Source organism: Oryctolagus cuniculus, chromosome 2 (assembly GCF_051225735.1).
Source record: "Oryctolagus cuniculus isolate XC-2025 breed Fujian yellow rabbit chromosome 2, ASM5122573v1, whole genome shotgun sequence".
Classification (NCBI taxonomy): Eukaryota; Metazoa; Chordata; class Mammalia; order Lagomorpha; family Leporidae; genus Oryctolagus; species Oryctolagus cuniculus.
In genome coordinates, this window is record NC_142868.1 from 169895088 (window position 1) to 169913751 (window position 18664).

Sequence of the window (18664 nt, forward strand, 5' to 3'; positions counted from 1 at the left end):
CTCTTAGGTTCCAGCCACTGTTTTAAAGGAAGATTTTCTAAACTCTCCTAAGATTTGATCATAAATTATGGAGATTAAATTGCACTGGCAGACACCAAGGTTACTCCACAGTGGGAGGGGAGGAGAAGGTTTGAATTGTATCCAACGCTGGAACCAAGATGGTTTTTGCTTGTGGAGGTCCTGGGCACCTGGAAGGAGTTAGCTTGGCTGGCTTGGAGGCATGAGGGTGTCCCAGGTCCTTAATAGGCCTAATAGTACTAGACAAATCAGTACTGAGTGTGGGGTTAGAAGGGAGAGGCTTCAAACACTTCTTAGTGATAGGCAACCAATCAATGAATGTTTACCGGTTAGGTATGTATATGCTTTGGGGTCTACAGATCTAAGTTCAAGTCTTGGTCTCTCTTACTTGCAACCAGTATGACTGGCAAAACACGAGAGACCTTCAAAGACCTCAAGGGAAATGCATAGCATGAAAAAAATGGTAGATGGATGTCAAAAGCTTTCTGTAATAATAAGTCCATTTTCCCGTGAACTTTTGGACGTTTATTGTGGTTCACTATTTCTTTTTTTTTTTTTTTTTTTTTTTTGACAGGCAGAGTGGACAGTGAGAGAGAGACAGAGAGAAAGGTCTTCCTTTTGCCGTTGGTTCACCCTCCAATGGCCGCCGCGGCCGGCGCGCTGTGGCTGGCACACCGCGCTGATCCGATGGCAGGAGCCAGGAGCCAGGTGCTTTTCCTGGTCTCCCATGGGGTGCAGGGCCCAAGCACCTGGGCCATCCTCCACTGCACTCCCTGGCCACAGCAGAGGGCTGGCCTGGAAGAGGGGCAACCGGGACAGAATCCGGCGCCCCAACCGGGACTAGAACCCGGTGTGCCGGCGCCGCTAGGTGGAGGATTAGCCTAGTGAGCCGCGGCACCGGCCTTCACTATTTCTGAAGTTTAGTTCCCTTATAGGCAGACTAAAAACAATCAATATTTGTAAGTGGTTGGGAGCAATCCATGAAACAGTGGGTGTCTGGCATAGAAGGCAGTGCCTGGCACTTGGGGGTCTTGGCTCCCTCTTTCTCTCTGTCCCCAACTTGCTCAGTGTTGCTGGGGCCTCTACGAGAACAGAGGCCACAAGTCCTGGCCCGACGATGACAAATCAGAGAGGATCGTCTTCCACGGAGCGCTCTGCAGGTCTGCACGTGGCACTGGAAGTTGTTACTGTGTTTATTCCGGGCTAAACGACAAGCCTAATTTGATTTTTACCTCTCTGATCTGCCCTAGGGAGCCTTGGGTATTGTGCTCAGAGTTCAGCAATAAGAGAAAAGAAACGGGGCTCCCGGGGCCCCTGCTAGTCCAGAGCCCCTTAAGTGCTCCTGTTTTTCCATTTGAGCCCGAGGGAGTCCATCGAGGTGTGGCTCATAGGCAATGCTGGGGTGGAAGCTCACATTCTCCCTGCATCAGGAAGTCCTGGAAGCAGCCCAGGAGGGTGAGGCCCCAAGGGCATGGCTGCTGGGGAGAGGTGCCAGTCATCCCTGAAGCCGGCCATGGTGTCCTGGCCCCAGAGCTTGGAAACTGATCAGCCCCTCCTTCGTTTTGCATCCAAACCTTAAAACACACAACCCACTAGGGACTGGCTCAGCAAATGGGAAAAGGACAATGGAACCACGGTCCGGATTATTGACTAATTTTCCATTTTGGACTGGGCAGCATTCCGGACCACTTTCTCCATGGCAGTTAACCAGAGAGTGCTGAGGGCCTCCTGCCTGCCTCCCGGTACAGGCTCCAAAGTTGCACTCGGCTTCCCACAGCAGGTCGTGGGCCGGGGTCTGAGCCACACACACTCTCACCCAGAGCTGTGATGTACCAGAAGGGGGCGTGGCTTCTGGGAAGGCAGCGAGCATTGCGTCATTTGTCCCGATCAGCGGAAGGTCCCTGAGATCTCTCTCACTCGCACTGTGTTTTCTTGGCTTTCCCTGGCGGCTACAGCGAGGGTGTGCCGCTGGGGCCTCATTACTGCCGGTTTGCAAAGCATCCGGAGAAGCCACGATCCAAGCTCAGAGGAGGGAGCCCAGCACGGCCTGGCCTGGGATCTTTTGGGAACGTGGCATCCTGAGGCCTAAAGGGCTGCCTGGGCACTATGGGCCCTGCTGTGGGGCATGCCTGGGTGAGGAGAAACAGGGTGAGGGAGAAGTCCTGCGGGGCCGCCATGTGGGAGTTGGGAAGACACAAATTGGCCATTGTGCTGAGCATGGCTGCCAAGGCTGTGTGAGATGGCCGCAGGTGGCCGCCCACTGAAGAACAGTACCCGCTAACGCCGTGCGAGTTGGCACCTGGGCCAAGTGCTGGTCTCAAAGCTTTAGCTGCATCAGCTCATGTAGGCCTCACTGCAGCTCTGTGAAATAGCTACTGGTGTCAACTCCACCAGACTGGAGTGTAAACTGGAGCCAGGCGGCGGCCCAGGGTGGGGACCCTGGCCTTCTGGCCCTGGGAAGATGCCATTAGCCACTCGACAGGCCGCCTAGGAAGGACAAAGGAGGTGATGGGTGTCCTGGTGGGCTATGAGGAGCCTGCAAGGAAGGGCATGCTGGCTGCCCTGGGAGCTGTCACACCGCATCGAGCAGGAATGTCTTTATCCACGTGATTGATGCCCACGTCCTCGCCGTGACTCAGATTTTTATTGGATAGGAATAGCACTTAGTGGTGGTAGAAGTAGTAATGGCTTTCATTGAGAGCTCACTCTGCCATTAATTGTGCTAATTGGTTTCCTTGCAATATCACATTTAATCCCCACAACCGCACTGTCTGATTGGGATGGTACTTGTACACTTGTCCAGATGTGAAGGCACTCGGGCTCAGAAGGGTTAAATAACATGCCCAAAGCTACTGCTTATGAATAAGAGAGCTGGGACTCCGCTCGAGAGCACCTGGCCCCAGGAGCCACACTCCTAATGAGCGGGTAGGCTGGCTGTGTTGCCTTTCATCTCGGCTGCAGGGTTACACGAGCCTGGGAGGCATCTGGGCCTGGGCCCAGGGCCCTGTGCAGAAGTCTCATGGTCTCAGAGAGGGTGTGCAGGTAGGTGCACTGGGGCCACCCCCGACCCGGCTCCTGCGACGTCTTCCACAGGGATGCGGAGATGTGGGCCCTCCCCCTGTAAATACGGGCTGTGATCTGGGGAGTTCCCTCAGCTGCCAGGCAGACAGCATCCAGACGCGAGCACACATATCCTCTACAGTAAGGAAAGGCAAGCGATATTTCGTTTAGTTTGTTTTGTTCCACATTTGCAAAGCTGAAGTAACAGTCCTACAGGGAAGGCAAAGTACTTCAGCACGGGCTACTTGTCACAAAACCCAAGGTTCCTGGGCATGCAAACGAGCAGATGACGTAATCATATCTGCATTTATCCTTCTGATTCAAATGTTCCAATGCAACTGCTACTGGGGGAGCTCTTGTGAAGAGAGGCAGAACTGGGCAGAAAAGTGAGGCCTGCTGCAGCAGAGTTTACAGTAATAGAGATGGGGACAACACAAATGACCATCTGACCCAGCATTTATGATTAAACAAGTCATAGTCATATACAATAGCTTAAAAACACGGGGTAGTCGTAGATCTATACCTTCTACTGAGCTTACTAAATAACTGTTAAGTTGAAAAAAAAAGTCAGTGGACAATAATTCTAGAATTATCTCATTTGTATTGAAATAAACAACCGCGTGCCCATCCTCAATAGAAGGTGCATGGCTCCCATGGTTATGTTTAGGAAGGGGGTGGGAGTATGGGTTTTCCCATTTTTCTGCATATTTTATATGGTGATTGATATGTGTGTTAAGAATTTATATCTGGCCAAAACAGAAAAATAATATTATATATATATAAAATATTGAAGATGTGTAATAATGAAGACATATAGTATAACACAAACCACACTTCAAAGATTTTGCACTTGAAGTAATCCAGAGTGGACCAGTGGCCACCTGGCTACAGATACACTTTCCCCATGTGGTTTTCATGTCCTGGCCCAGTCCCCCTCCCTCAAGACCAGCCAGAGTTTCAGTATGGCCTCTATGGATTTGAACAGCATCCTAAGCCACAAGAGGCATTTACTAGGAATTGATGTCAAGTCTGCTACTTCATTTCTTAAAAACATTAATTACACAAGTGTGCTTAAAGATGCAGCTGGCTATCAAATCCAGTGTTACAAGATGAAGACTGTAATTGATCATAATCTTAGTTGACTGGATATTTTAACAGTGGGATGCCAAGATTTAAAAATAGGCCAAAAAATGTAGCTTGCATTAAAAGCAACACTGAGTGTGATGGGGAATAAGTGCATCCCTCTGGGCTGGGTAGGATGTCACCTTGGGACATTGTGTTCAGTATCAGGCACATACATAGACAGGCATATTGAAAAGCAGCGTTGTCCGGAAGGTACAGATAAGCTGGCTAAAATGCTAGAAACCAAGCTACTCAAGCAATGACTGCAGAAACCACAGTACTTCTTTCATTGATGGAGGCATAGCTCAGAGGCAACACAAGAGCTATCTTCAATCACATTCCATGCCTGAAAGGAGAGTGTCTTGATTCATGTCACTCCAAGGTTCAGGAGACAAGAAGGTTCACTCCAGATTTTGTCTTAAGATTGAGGAGCCCCTCCTAACATCCAGAGCTTTTTAATCAAAGAAATCAAAGTAATAGACCAGACCGCAGCTGAGGAGTGACCACTTCAGGATAAAGGGGGAAAATGTTACTAGGAGTCAACAGGTCCAAAAGCTGGTGCATAATCACCCAGCCCTCATGCTCTGATTGGGACTGCAAAGGGAAGAACAGTCACCTATGCCATTTATTTTTATTATTTTTATTTTTGACAGGCAGAGTGCACAGTGAGAGAGAGAGAGAGAGAGAGAGAGAGAAAGATCTTCCTTTACCATTGGTTCACCCCTCAATGGCCACTGTGGCTGGCGTGCTGCGGCCGGCGAACCACGCTAATCTAAGGCTAGGAGCCAGGTGCCTCTCCTGGTCTCCCATGCAGGTGCAGGGCCCAAGCACTTGGGCCATCCTCCACTGCACTCCCGGGCCACAGCAGAGAGCTGGACAGGAAGAGGGGCAACTGGGACAGAATCCGGCGCCCCGACTGGGACTAGAACTCAGGGTGCTGGTGCCGCAGGCGGAGGATTAGCCTATTGAGCCATGGCGCTGACCACCTATGCCATTTAACTCAAATTCTTATCTCACATTCTGGAGATGACTACAGGTTTTGATTTGAACTTTTGTCCCTTTGTGGAAAGAGATAAAACCCTATGAAGAAACACAGATGAACACCAAAAACTAAGAGGCTAGTGAGGACAGCAAGCACTGGGATCTGGATCTTCCACCGAGAACTGTGTGAGACCTGAAGGCTGCTCCAATCAGCATCCCCGTGGCGAGATGTGGTGCAGCCAAGCCCAGATGCCTATTCTGTCATGGGGCAGGGGGGTGGGGGCACAGTGGGTACTTTACCTGTTGTTTCTAGTATTTTTTTGTTTTGGTAACCCGGTAAATGTCTATTTTAAAAATGGTCAATTTCAGGAACTAGAGGTGTGGTGGCAGGCGGCCAGAGAACAAGTGTGCAACAGCAACTATCGACCTTGGCATCCTTTCCTTCCCATACAGTCATCGTGCTTGGTAACAGCTTCACTCCGCGAATACCAAGAAAGAGGGACTGACCCACTGGCTGAGACCTGACCAAGGTCGTCGTTGAGCCCCAGGCAAGGTATTTGGCTCTTTCTTTTTCTTAGCTGCTCTGTCGCCCACACCCTGCGTCTTATGTCCTCGTCCTCCTGCTCGCTCCCTCTCTGCCCTGGGTCCTCACTCTTCCACAGCAGAGCAAACGAGAAAGAGGATGGCAGAGAGGGGGGCTCTCGTGAGCAGAATGGCGCTCTCAGGGGGATGCTGGCGTGAGGAGACAGGCAGGGACCCTGGGAAAGGGACAGGAGAGGTTGAGAGAGAAGAAAGGAGGATGAACGATGAAGCAAGGGGGAGAACAAAGGCCCAGAAAGCAAGAAACCCAAGGAAAGATGAAGAGGCAGAGAAGAGGGATGCATGCCGGGAAATGCCACTCAGAGCATGGCACCATGGGAACCAGAAATGGGGCATATGAAACCTTGCGTGAAAGACGCCCTTAGCACAGGGACAGAGGAAAAGAAAGCGCAGGACACTGTTTATTGATTAAGCACTTCTACTGGCAAATGGCATTTGACGATAGAATCATTGGAACCACGCAAAGAGCAAGGCGGCTGGAGTAGGCGAGTGAACTGACACGCAGCGCTGAGACTGCAGGGCGGCACGGTTTTTCTTATCCTCCCCTGAACTCCAAGGGCAACAATAAATATCGGATGGAGGACACTGAATGACGCATCAGTCCTTTTCCTGGTCCTTTAACACAGAAAGCATTCAACAAGCTGAGAGGACAGTGTCAACTCAGAACGTTATGACGGTCTTTCTTATCTCTGTATCTTTAACCTTTAATTTTTGTATAACTTCAGATGCCCGGAGGAGTTGCAAGAATAGCACAAAGAACTCTCATTTATGGAGCTTCCCCTGTGAATTCCTCACCCTGCGGGCTTCATCCTCCTGCAGCCGCTCCTCTCATTCTCTTTCTCCCTCTTCTCTGTCCCAGCTCTTCTCTACTTTTTCCTTGAATCATCTGAGTGTAAGTCGCAAATGGTGATGCTCCTTTACCTCTAAATCCCAATGGCAGCATCTGAGTGGGAAAGTAGGATAGTATGGTGTAGCTCTGGTGTTCAGGACCCCAGACCACAGAAAGATCTTAGCGGGGCAATCAGGATGGAAGGGGAGGGGAGCTCAGGAACCTGTTTTAAACTAAATTGACTTAGCAAATGCCCATCTTTTCTTAGATTTACTTAGATCAGTAAAAATAGCCAAAATTTCCAAAATACCTTCCAGTAACACTTTATGTAAGATTGAGAAAAACATTAACTGTCTAGAGCAAATCATGTTAATGGGAGTGGGATGCCTACAGGAACTAACATTTCTAGTTGCTTCTATTCCATCCAATAAATCGGGGGACCAACCCTGCTTAACACAAAAATGGCGAATTTAGAGAGTTCTGGTTAGCATGCAAAATGCTTCATCAACTCTAAGACACAACATCTTAACATTTTAACAGCTCTGGAACTTGAATGGCTCACAATCAATGCCACCATTACAATAGCCAGTTTTGTACAATTAGCACATAAAATAATGGCACATCCTATAAATGATGGCTTCTGAGCATAGCTCTGTGGATCACAGCCTGTGGTTAACAGGAAGAGGAAAGCAGAAGCAAGTCAGGCAAGGCACGGGGTTTGGTATCAGCTCCTAGGGATCCTCTCTACTTCCCACACACTGTATGCAATCTCCTATGACTCCCAGCTCTGTCATACCTTCAGTCGCCTTAGACACGTGGTGTTTCTCTTTATACCTCTTCCTCCCGCCTGCCAGCATGCCTTTAATGGTGGATGCCTGCCCATCCCCACATCAAGGGCTTTCCAGAGATGACTGCTTCTACTCAACTCTCAGTGCACCTACGTCTGGAGGGAGGCGGGAGAGCACAGGACTCACCCATCAAAATCAATATGGGGGTCATGCTAGAAAGCGGAATTCCAGCCTGCTAACAGAGGGATGGTGCTTTCTTGACTACCGGTTCCCAGAGCAACACATCTATCTCCTGATTTTAATAATAATAATAATAATAGGTTTGGACTATCTTCCAAACCAAATATAGCAATGGCAGAAATGCACACCCTGGAGTGGACTGCGGTGGCTCGATGGCTTCCTAGCATTTCACCCATCTCTCTTTTTCTGCTCTCAGAACCATCCCTTGGCTACAATGTGGACCTGGCACCAACGTGGCCCCCTGCAGTCCTTCTAGGGGCTTGAAGTAGTTAATCTGAGGGTGCCCATGGCCAGCTTCCGCGGGAGTGATGGCAGAAGAAAGCCTGAGCAACGGCCGGCAGAGATGGAGAGCAGGTGGCAGAGCCCTGCCCGGGTCTCTCCAGCCGGTGATGTACCACAGCTGCCCTTCACTGTCACATGAGCTACTGCATTTCCTCCTGCTGCAACAAACTTCAGCTGTTGCAATCAGTACAGGAATTCTAAACCTCTATTTTAAAGCATCCGTCTAGCTTAGCTGTTCTCTTTGGAAGTTATTTGCAGCAAACAAGTCAAGTTTGAGATCTGGGAGGATCCCCATAGGATGCAATCCCCACACCCTATCTTGCTACTGGAAGGAGCTTCCTGCGTCTCGGAGCCCTGCTTTGGTGGAGCAGTTGTAACTATTAAGAGGTCTGATGCGCAGTCTCACTTCCGGAAGGCTGCACCTCCAGGGGCTCCGGACTACAACGCGGGCGACTTTGGATCTATCCAAAGTCTTCATCAGGTACCTGATGGGCCCTCCAACGAGGTCCGCACCAGAGAGCCCAGAAAAAGCCTCAGGGGTCTGAAGACGTGCCGGTGGCCCGCAGTTTTGGCTTGCTGTAACCGTCAAGGGCCTGTCTTTCTGACAGCCTGCGCCCAACTGGTTCCTCTTCATTTTCGGGCGTGTCTGGGAACAAAAAGCCCAGCGCAAGAAGCATAGCTTGGAGGCTGCAGCTGGGCTACCTGCTGTTTATTTCCTCCGGCACGAACGAGCGAGCGTGAGAGCTCTGGCTCCACCTCTTGAGAGCTGCGTGACGAGGACTCAGCCACATACCTTCTCTGAACCCGGGTTTCCTAGCTGTAAACGGGGCCATAATAAATGGCCTGGGTTCGGAGCACGGGTGGAGTTCAAAGTAGAGGGTTGTTCCGTCGTTAACAAGCAACTTTTACATTTACCCTCGATGACCCCAGAAGCCTGCAGGTGCGAGCACTTGCGACCAGGCTAATCGAATGCCTCCCGCCTCTTTCCCTGCTCCCCCTTGCCCCCAGCCTCGCGGAGATCACCGATTTTTCAGGGGTCTTGCAAATGCGGTGCTAAGCACCAGCCGAAAAGAGAGGGCACGGCGGGCAGGAAGACAACCGTGTGCCAAGCGCCCCTGGCGTCCCTTTGGGAAGGAAGCGCCCCGCCCCGAGCGCACGCACTCCGCGAACGCGCAGAGAGAGCCCTGCGTGCGGAGGGTGCACCGTGCGCTCCCCGCCCGGCCAGCTGGTGGGAGCCGGGGGCTCGCTTCGCGGGCCGGCCGGGCGCGGCAGTGCGTGCGCCGACTAGGGCGGTGGCGGCCGGCACCCCGCCCTCGGCCGCCGTCCCAGTCGCCGCCTCGGCGTGTCAGGTGCCGTGAGAAGCGCCCAGGGATATGACTGCTGCCGACTTCCCAGAAGCGGCGCACGCAAGGCACAGCTCCGCACGCAAAGGGGAGGTGACAGCAGGGGAAACTTTTCAACCCGATCAAGTTCGCAGGCGCACGGAGGCTGGCCTCCGCCTCCCACCCGCCGCCCTCCCTCCCGTCCCCTCACCCTCATTCTCCTATTCGCCCCAGTTTGGCTCCCCGCCCTGCGCCGACAGCCTCGCGGCGGGCGGCGCCATCTGGAGTCGCAGCCCCGCGGGCGGGAAACGTCAGGACCCGCTCGCGCCGGGAGGGTGCTGGCCCCGGGGCGGGAAGCGGCTCTACTTTAGGGGAGTCCTGATCTCGTTGCCAGAGGTGCAGAGAGAACCTTGCAAGTCACAGGGCCACGAGTAGGGGTGCCGATTTGTTTGCGAAAACCTAAATAAAGTAAAATAAAAAGGGGCTCTGCGCGGCTAGGCACCATCACCACCACGCAAGCTTTCCTCATTTGCACACCGCAGGTTTCCGTTCCCGGCTCGGGAGCCCAAGCAACGTGCGCCGCTTTCTCGCGGGCAACGAAGCTCAAGTCTCTGGGAGGGAAGGGAGATAGTGGGCGGCGGCGCGGGGGCCGATTCCCACCCCGAGCGCCGCTGCAGGGCCAGCTTCTGTCCCCAGCGGGGCTCTGGGGCAAAACGTGGGGCCTCGGGGCCGGGGGGGGTGGGGGAGGACTGATTAAGAGTCATTGTTGGCCCAGCGAAGAGTTCACACCGCCGCTTCCAGGAAAGCCGCCAGCTACGGCGCCAAGGTCTTCGGGGGCGCCTCGTGGGACCACCGGAGTCGGAGTCGCAGCGGCGGGGACTTTGGCAGCGCGGCCCGCCCCCCGCTGGCCCCGCCCCGGCCAGGTCCTGCTTCCTCCTCCTCCGTGCAGTCCTTAAAGCCCGGAGCAGCGGATGGCGCGTGCCGAGTCTCCGGAGCGCGCGCAAACACCCCCGCGACACCAGCTGTGGGAGCCGCGCAGCGGATGAGAGCGCTGGGAACTGACTCCACTCATCGACCCCCAGTCTCAATCCCAACGCTCTGAGGAAAGCCCGACGTTGCCCGAGCCCCAGGTGCAGAGGGACTCTGCAAAGGAGGCACCTTTTTCCGTCCCCATCCCTAGCCAAGCGTTCTTGCCTCTGCCGACTCCAGAGTGGGTGTTAAGGCTCCCGGAGCGGGCAGCAGGTGTCCAGGGCTGGCCTCCAGGGTTCCTGGAGACTCTCGGGTGGACGTCTTGCCCTCGGCAAAGGTCCCAGCCCTTTCTCGGAGCCGGCTGTCCCGCGCCGCAGGAAACCGCACCTTCCCGCAGGTCAGTCTGTCCGCGGAACCGCCTTCCCACGGCCTCCGCAGATGGGTTCTTGCAGGTCACAGGTGGGGCGGTAGGCACTTTGAAAGACACCCAGCGCTACCGCCTCAAGGCCTCTGGCGTTGTCCCTGAATCGCAGGAACCGTTAGGAGGCGGGTGGGGTGGAGGTAGGAGGGGGGGCTGGAGCTGGGTCGCGGAGTGGCCAAAACACGCTCCTTCCCATCCCCTTGGGAGACTGGAGATGGGAAAGGGCGGCTTCTGTCACCCCTTTAGAGAGCCCTGCCCTGCGCAGCTCTCCTTTCCACCCGGGGACGCACAGTAGCGGAGGCTGCGGAAGGGGCTGGGGCCTTTCTCTGCACACCTGAGTGTCACCTCTTCGTCTTTGTGTCCCCAGCATGGTCACCAGCCTCAGCCCGGACGCGCCTCGGCTGCTGAACTCGCTGTCCTCCCAGCAGACCATGCTCCTGTTAGTCTTGTCGGTGCTGGCCGCCGTGCACGTGGGCCAGTGGCTGCTGAGGCAGCGACGGCGACAGCCCCTGTCGGCGCCCCCCGGCCCCTTCCAGTGGCCCCTGATCGGAAACGCGGCGGCGGTGGGCCGGGCGGCGCACCTCTCCTTCGCGCGCTTGGCCCGGCGCTACGGCGACGTCTTCCAGATCCGCCTGGGCAGCTGCCCGGTGGTGGTGCTGAACGGCGAGCGCGCCATCCACCAGGCCTTGGTGCAGCAGGGCGCCACCTTCGCCGACCGGCCGCCCTTCGCTTCCTTCCGCGTGGTGTCCGGCGGCCGCAGCCTGGCCTTCGGCCACTACTCGGAGCACTGGAAGGTGCAGCGGCGGGCGGCGCACGGCACCATGCGTGCCTTCTCCACCCGCCAGCCGCGCAGCCGCAGCATCCTCGAGGGCCACGTGCTGGGCGAGGCGCGCGAGTTGGTGGCGCTGCTGGTGCGCGGCAGCGCGGGCGGCGCCTTCCTCGACCCGAGGCAGCCGACCATCGTGGCCGTGGCCAACGTCATGAGCGCCGTGTGCTTCGGCTGCCGCTACAGCCACGACGACGCCGAGTTCCTGGAGCTGCTCAGCCACAACGAGGAGTTCGGGCGCACGGTGGGCGCGGGCAGCCTGGTGGACGTGCTGCCCTGGCTGCAGCGCTTCCCCAACCCGCTGCGCACCACCTTCCGCCAGTTCGAGCGGGTCAACCGCAACTTCAGCAACTTCATCCTCGACAAGTTCCTGCGGCACCGCGAAAGCCTCCGGCCCGGCGCCGCCCCGCGCGACATGATGGATGCCTTCATCCTCTCGGCGGGAAAAGCTGCGGGGGACTCAGGCGAAGGGGGCGCGCGGCTCGACTTGGAGAGCGTGCCCGCCACGGTCACGGACATCTTCGGCGCCAGCCAGGACACGCTCTCCACCGCGCTCCAGTGGCTGCTCCTCATCCTCACCAGGTAAAGCCTCCAGGAGGCATGGGTCGGGCCTTCCATTTGTCCTCCGAAATTGACTGATTGGGGCTTGAAAATGCGTAGGGCGCTAGGGTTTAGACCTTCGCTCCGGGTCCCTGCCGGGCAACCCTGATTGCGTGCCCAGGAGCGCACAGTGCGGGCCCGGACAGGCGCGCGCACAGGCGCGCACCCCTCCCCGCGCGGCCTGGCCCTCCCCATCTCTGATCTTGTCCCACCTGGCTTACGTCTCCCTCTTGTGAGTAGGAACACATTTGAGAGAACGCCCGCCCCCAACCCCCCGGAACAGCAACGTATTTAGAGGGCCGGTAGATAGCTGTCTTTCCCTGGCGCAATAATAGCAAAGCTGGAACAGTTCCGAAGGACAGGGAAGCGCAGTAAAAATGTTAAATAAACACAGCAGTAGCCTAATCGGCTCGCGTAGTCCTTGGCGCGCAGCGGAGGCCGCCCAGCCCTCCGCGCTTTAGAGCGAGCGGCGGCTCGGGACTTTGTTCCCGGGTAAGGGAAAGGCCCGCCCGCGGGCGGGTACCCGGCGCTGGAGCTGTCGGAAGGCGGCCAGGAAGCAGCCGGCAGTGACCGCAGGAGAAACAGACACTTTCGCCGAGAGCAGAGCAGCGTCGAGAAAGAACGCGGGGTGTCCAGAGGGCTCCTGCGGACGTCGCTGGCATCTGCCCCAGCCTTGGTGAGCGGGCCCCAGTGCCCACCTTGATAAAGGCTCCACCACCCTCCGATGCGCACGAATTAAACTGGCCCTGGTGTCGGGTTGCCAGATTGAGCAATTAAAAAAAATCAATTTTACATGGGGCATCCTTACCCTAAAGGATGGCCCACTGCTGATCCGAAATTCCTATTCAAGTGGACGGCCTCAGTTTGACCCGGAAACCTTATCCCAGCGGGCAAATGTCGCGCTCCAGGCAAATCTCCGTGGCTCCAGGGACCAGATATGCTGGTTGTGCCAATTCTTGGCGCACGTGGAGGCCCCCGGGCACGCTGCAGATGCTGGCGCCTCGGTATGTGGAAGGCAGAGGCAGCTGCTTTCCCTGACCGGACTTCACGGCAACCTGAATTTCTTTAGATATTGTACAGCTGTCGTCTCGTTAACATAGGTCCTCTAACATGGCTTGTGAAGATGGTGGAACACGTCTTTGGAGGAGAGACGGGGAGACCAACAGAGGGGAGGGCTACCAGGGACCAGGGGACTGGCACCCTCCGGGCACACCTGCAAGCAGACTTGCTTTCTTTTCCCTAAGGAAGCAGCGTTTCTAATGGTTCTCCCTTCCCCGCACTCTGCGGCCAGACGGAATGGAACAGTTTGGGGTCCCCTTTCCATTCCACACGGCCCATCTCTTCTCTCCTTTGTAGTGGAAAGGCAACGCAGCAGGGCTTGGCCGGTGGCACTCCCTGTTCTTGGACACACGTTTTGTTGAAACACGGCCATGTGGGTTCGGTGAGGGCTTTCCTGTGGCTGAGTCCTCACTGCCACACCAGGCAGCGCAGGGGTTGTGACCGAGAGGGCTTGCTGGTTTAGGCTGAGATGCTTACTCCCAGGCCTTGCATGGAAACGGCTGGCAGATCCCTGCAGGATGAGGCTGAAGAGGCAACTTTACAACTGCATCATATACACGCCTGTATTTCCCCCCCTAGAGTTCCAATTGTTACCTTTTCTTTAAAATTTTCGACACTTCTACTTCTTGTGGTGGATGTTTCCCCATCTTTTAACATTTATCTTTTACTTTTGGATGGCTCTCTGTTGCCATAACAACATAATCATTTCTTGGGCTTCGGCATTGCTCATTGGCCTTGACTGTCTTTCTTAATTGTGAGCTATTGTGGTTATAGAAAATTGTAGGGCATGGGTTGCTGGGTTTAAAACAGGATGGGAAATGGCAACTTCATGCATCCCGCTTTGTACTAAGATTTTGTTTTCCAAAGGATTGTACCAGTTTGTTGTACACATCAGAAGTGTGTATGTGTTAATTATAATCATACAAATATTGGGAATTGGCTTGTCTATTAGGATCCCAGTTATCTTTCTATAAAATGAGACCAGGTAGTTGTTCAAGAAAACAAGGAGAAAAAAAAAAAAAAAAAAAAAGAGGGGGCAGAGGGACTGGTTCTGGGCTGCATTTTAACTTTGATGGATCCTCTGGCCTTTCTAGATGCCTTACAATGTAAAGTATAATTACAAATAAAATTTTATGAGCACGTGAGTCCAAAGGTGAAGACATTAACATTATGTAATAAAATGTATTCTAAGGGTTTGAAGATGTGAAAACATTTCTGTGGGCTCCTAAAATGTATCCCGAGCCCAATTTGGCCTAGTCTATTATTGTAGGTTTTTAGACTGAGAAAATAGAAAATGTTTTCGACTTTTGATGGGAAAGAGAGCTTTAGTCATGTACAAGAAACATAAGTGGTAAAAGCCCATCTTGTAATTTAGAGAGAAATTAGGAAACTGTTTGAGATTTTGGCCAGAAGTATTCGTTGAGTCACCAACCTAGACAGCCTATTTGAAGAAAAGCAGGATGAAAGTAAGCTGGAATGTGCTTTCTAGTGAGAGAATTAATTTTGCTCACCCTCTTCTCTCCCTCTGCTTTAAAAATCCAACAGGTATCCCGATGTGCAAGCGCGCATGCAGGCGGAGCTGGATCAGGTCGTGGGGCGGAAGCGCCTGCCGTGCATGGGCGACCAGCCCAACCTGCCCTACGTCATGGCCTTTCTCTACGAAACCATGCGGTTCTCCAGCTTTGTGCCAGTCACCATTCCTCATGCCACCACCGCCAATGCCTTCATCCTGGGCTACCACATCCCCAAGAACACGGTGATCTTTGTTAACCAGTGGTCTGTGAACCATGACCCCGCCAAGTGGCCTCATCCGGAGGACTTCAACCCTGCCCGCTTCTTGCACAAGGATGGCTCCTTCAACAAGGACCTGGCCAGCAGCGTCATGATTTTTTCCACCGGCAAACGGCGGTGCATCGGCGAAGAGCTCTCCAAGATGCAGCTGTTTCTTTTCATCTCCATCCTAGCTCACCAGTGCCATTTCAGGGCCAACCCAGACGAGCCCTGGCAGACGAGTTTCAGTTACGGCCTGACCATTAAACCCAAGTCGTTTACTGTCAACGTGACTCTGAGGGACTCCATGGAGCTCCTGGATTCTGCTGTCCAAAAGCTTGAAGCAGAGGGAGTTTGCCACTGAGAAGGGCCGGAGGCAAGCTGAAATGTCGCAGGTGCTCCAGCCGTTACTGGGGGGATGGGGAGTAAAATCCAGGCCTTTCCTAGCTCCTTGTTTGTGCCAATTCTCCAATAGCCTCAACTATGAGCATGATGGGTATAAGGAGGTAGCCTGCGCATAGAGTGTGCTCCAGACTGAGTGCTAGGCTGTGCAGGAGCCCAGGGGAGATTTTTTGAGTTAAAGGGCCCAAGGGATTTTTACACATGTACTGGGTGTCGGTAATAATTTCTCGGGGCAGCATGCTTTGGGGTTCACACACACACATACACACACAATCTGATGAGGAAGGGTTTCAGTAACCATAACTTTTTGGGTTGACCCAAGACTGATCTTTTCACGTGCAGAACTCTACTTCACCCCAAAACAGTATTAAGCAGTTTCTGGAGCTGCTGTTGAAGCTGCAAAGGCAAGTGACTTCCATGTAGGATCCGTGATTAGGTGACAGGGAAAGGGTTCAGCGCTTTAGGGAAAGGTTTAGCTCGGAGTGACGCGAGTGTCGAGTGTCGCTGGATGCATTGGTCTTTTTGCCTGCTGGTGTGCTTCCTTACTCTTAAGGATGAATCCTAAAGTCACTCAAAAGAAATGAATGTTTGACTTTGTGACTACAGTGGATTTCAGTGACTTATCATGAAGTCTAAAGTGTAAATTGTTCGACTGTAGAACTCCAAGCTGAAGTCATGTCTCTCTTCATTGCCAAAGTGCAGCATTTCAATCATGAGTGCAAAAATGAAAAAGAACTGCAAACCATTTGCTAGTCCGGGTAAGCTTTCCATTTTGCAATCGCAATGTATTGAATTTAGTAAGTCTCGAAGGTTAAAAAATTACCAAATAGTATTCCATGTGTGTGTATATAGTTCATCATTATTCATAAGCAGGATATTGGTATTATTTTGGTCAAGAAAAGGTGAAATAATACATCATGTATAATATTGAAGACCAAAAAGTACAACCAGTTCAATCAAGTGTGGGTCAGATACACTACATGAGCTTGATTAGATCAACTACATTTTTTTGGTTTGCTTTTTGATTTCATGATAACTACTTCAAAGCACAGCCTCTTTGCTCATCCAAAACCTGGATGAGAACTGACACGTCTCAAAATGAGATCAGTAGGATGTGTTCTTGTTTTATAAACCTTTGATTAAAAATGGATTTATAGTACAGAATCTCTTTTTGAAATCAACCTAATTAATAGGCTAACATTCCAAAACCTTGGCATATTTCAATTTTAATTTAATTTAATAACAATTCTGATTACTGAGTTCCAGTTGAAATTAGTGGAAATCTGACCTTTATCCTACGGAAGATGAGAAATCTAATCTGTGTCTATCTGTTGAATAGTGAAAAAAGCCAGGAATTATCTGAGTGGTCTCTTTACTCGGTACCCAAGTAAGAAATTGCTATTATTGCTGACCTACTTTCTCTTTTAAATGATTTTTTTTAAAGTTAGCATTAATGTCTGGTTTTGGAAAGTCAGAATTGGAAGACGGTGCTGGGAGGCTCTTTTGAGAATCACACTGTAAGACGGTGGAGCTGATCAGAACGGTTGTCTGTTGTGTTGTTGAAGATGGCCAACCCTGTGACTTCAGTGGCCGGGAAAGAATAAAGCTAACAAAATGTGTGCATTTTGGAAGTGTTTTTAAAAGGTGCAGGAAGACTGCAAGAATACCATGTGAAGTTTCAAGTTTTAATTTCCATTGCAGTTAGCCTTCCAAAGGAAGTCCTCAGTGTTCTGAGACATAACTCTTTGTTATATGTTATTAAGCTTTTGGATGTTTCACGTTGAAGTGACAGAGGAAAGAAGGTGTGATGGTTGTGTTTGGAGGGAGGTATTGAGAGAAGAGAGAATGAGCAGCAAGAGCAATGCCTAAACCTTTTTTATTCCAAATAAATAATCTGTAACACAAAGTTTGGAGCACGAACTTTTTCGAAATAAGACAAATGGTATACCAGCATTGAATCTCCAATAGAATGAAAAAAGAATCTACAGCATAGCAGATCTGTTTTATAGTCTGGACTACTAATACAATTTTCATGTTATTTTTATTAACAAAATTTCATGGCTGTAATTTTTGAAGATGAAAAGTTATTTGTGCCAGTGTTTGGAAAGGCGTAACAATCACCTACAGAACCCAGGCTTATCCAATAGATCTCAATCAGGGGGGCATTCCAAGATGTTACGCCCAGCAGGGCTGAGGCACTGATTTGGGATTGTCTCCGCCTATTTTAGCTGATTATGAGTTGTAAGAGCAAAAACCAAATCATGTGTCAAGCCGGATGCCTCATTAAGTCAACTAGGACCAGATGTGCTGTGGTCGGCTCTTCTGTCTGTAGGCTCAGCCGTCATCTGTGGCTTGTTGCAGAGGGAAAGGAAGGTGGGTGTTTGGAGGTTAGCTGGAGTATTTAATATATTCATAACTCACTTAATGGAACAAAAAGAAAATCTAAACTAGTAAAAAATAACTGTGTTTGGAGGCCACAGAAATCAGATTACTGCTTACTCAGAACACTAGACTGTATTTGCTAATCACCATGAAAGGTTAGAACATTTATTTCAGGATATCACAATAGTTAGTCTATTGTTTATTAAATGCCTTGCTTAGATAGTAAAGCTTTGACTCTGTAAGGAAATTGCTTTATTCCAAAAACAAAAAGATGACTCAGGTGTGTATTGTGGCTCATCACGAAGCTTTCCTGTCCCAGAACTTAGCCTTTACCTGTGAAATGTTACCATAGCCTTAACAGTTTCATACTAGATGTGTAGTAGGTCAAACAGTTGCACAACAGTGTAAACTACTTTGTATGTTTTTACCTGGGACAAAATGTGTGATAAAAACCTATACCTTAGTTGATAATTATAACTCAAGGACAATTTCTCACTTAGCCTTTTCTTACCTTTATACTTTATCATGTATGCTTCTAGTATGTATCTAGCAGCTAAGTACATAGTTACAACATATTCTAAGGATACATTATTATGTAGTTTTTACTGTTTGATATACCAAATTTGAAAAATATCTGTGATATCTATAATGGAACACGATTACCAAAATAATAAAAATCACTTCTTTAATCTTTTAGAAAATTTGTATTTTTTGTTTTAGCCCATATAATCTGTCCATTTATTCCAACTATTGTTGTATAACATTGAATTAAAATATTGGATCATAAGTATTTTATTTGGCCATTTGACATTTTTTCCCAAATATGTTTTTGGTATCTAGTTTCCTACTAAATTCCAGATCTCTAGATTTTTAACTTTATAAGAACCAATGCAGAAGTTAAAGTTTTGGGAAACAACCAGGTGACACAAGAATTAACTTTGCCATTTTGAAATAACTGAATGGATTGAGATGAAGATGCTGGCCTCTGTCTGG

General features: G+C 51.2%; 1 protein-coding gene across 1 annotated transcript; it reads left to right on the forward strand.

Moving 5' to 3' along the window:
- Positions 1-4922: 4922 nt before the first annotated feature.
- CYP1B1 (cytochrome P450 family 1 subfamily B member 1) lies at positions 4923-18372 on the forward strand. The gene is made up of 3 exons (XM_002709757.6): positions 4923-10608; positions 11000-12040; positions 14663-18372. The coding sequence occupies exons 2-3, from the start codon at positions 11001-11003 to the stop codon at positions 15249-15251; spliced, it is 1629 nt and encodes a 542-aa protein (XP_002709803.2). The 5' UTR covers positions 4923-10608; position 11000; the 3' UTR covers positions 15252-18372.
- Positions 18373-18664: the final 292 nt, after the last annotated feature.

What these genes read in the sequence shown, in the direction of transcription:
- CYP1B1 (XM_002709757.6), top strand. Translation starts at nt 11,001, where the DNA reads ATGGTCACCAGCCTCAGCCCGGACGCGCCTCGGCTGCTGAACTCGCTG. An exon ending in CTGCTCCTCATCCTCACCAG is followed by an intron (nt 12,041 to 14,662) that starts GTAAAGCCTCCA and finishes AAAATCCAACAG; the next exon opens with GTATCCCGATGTGCAAGCGC.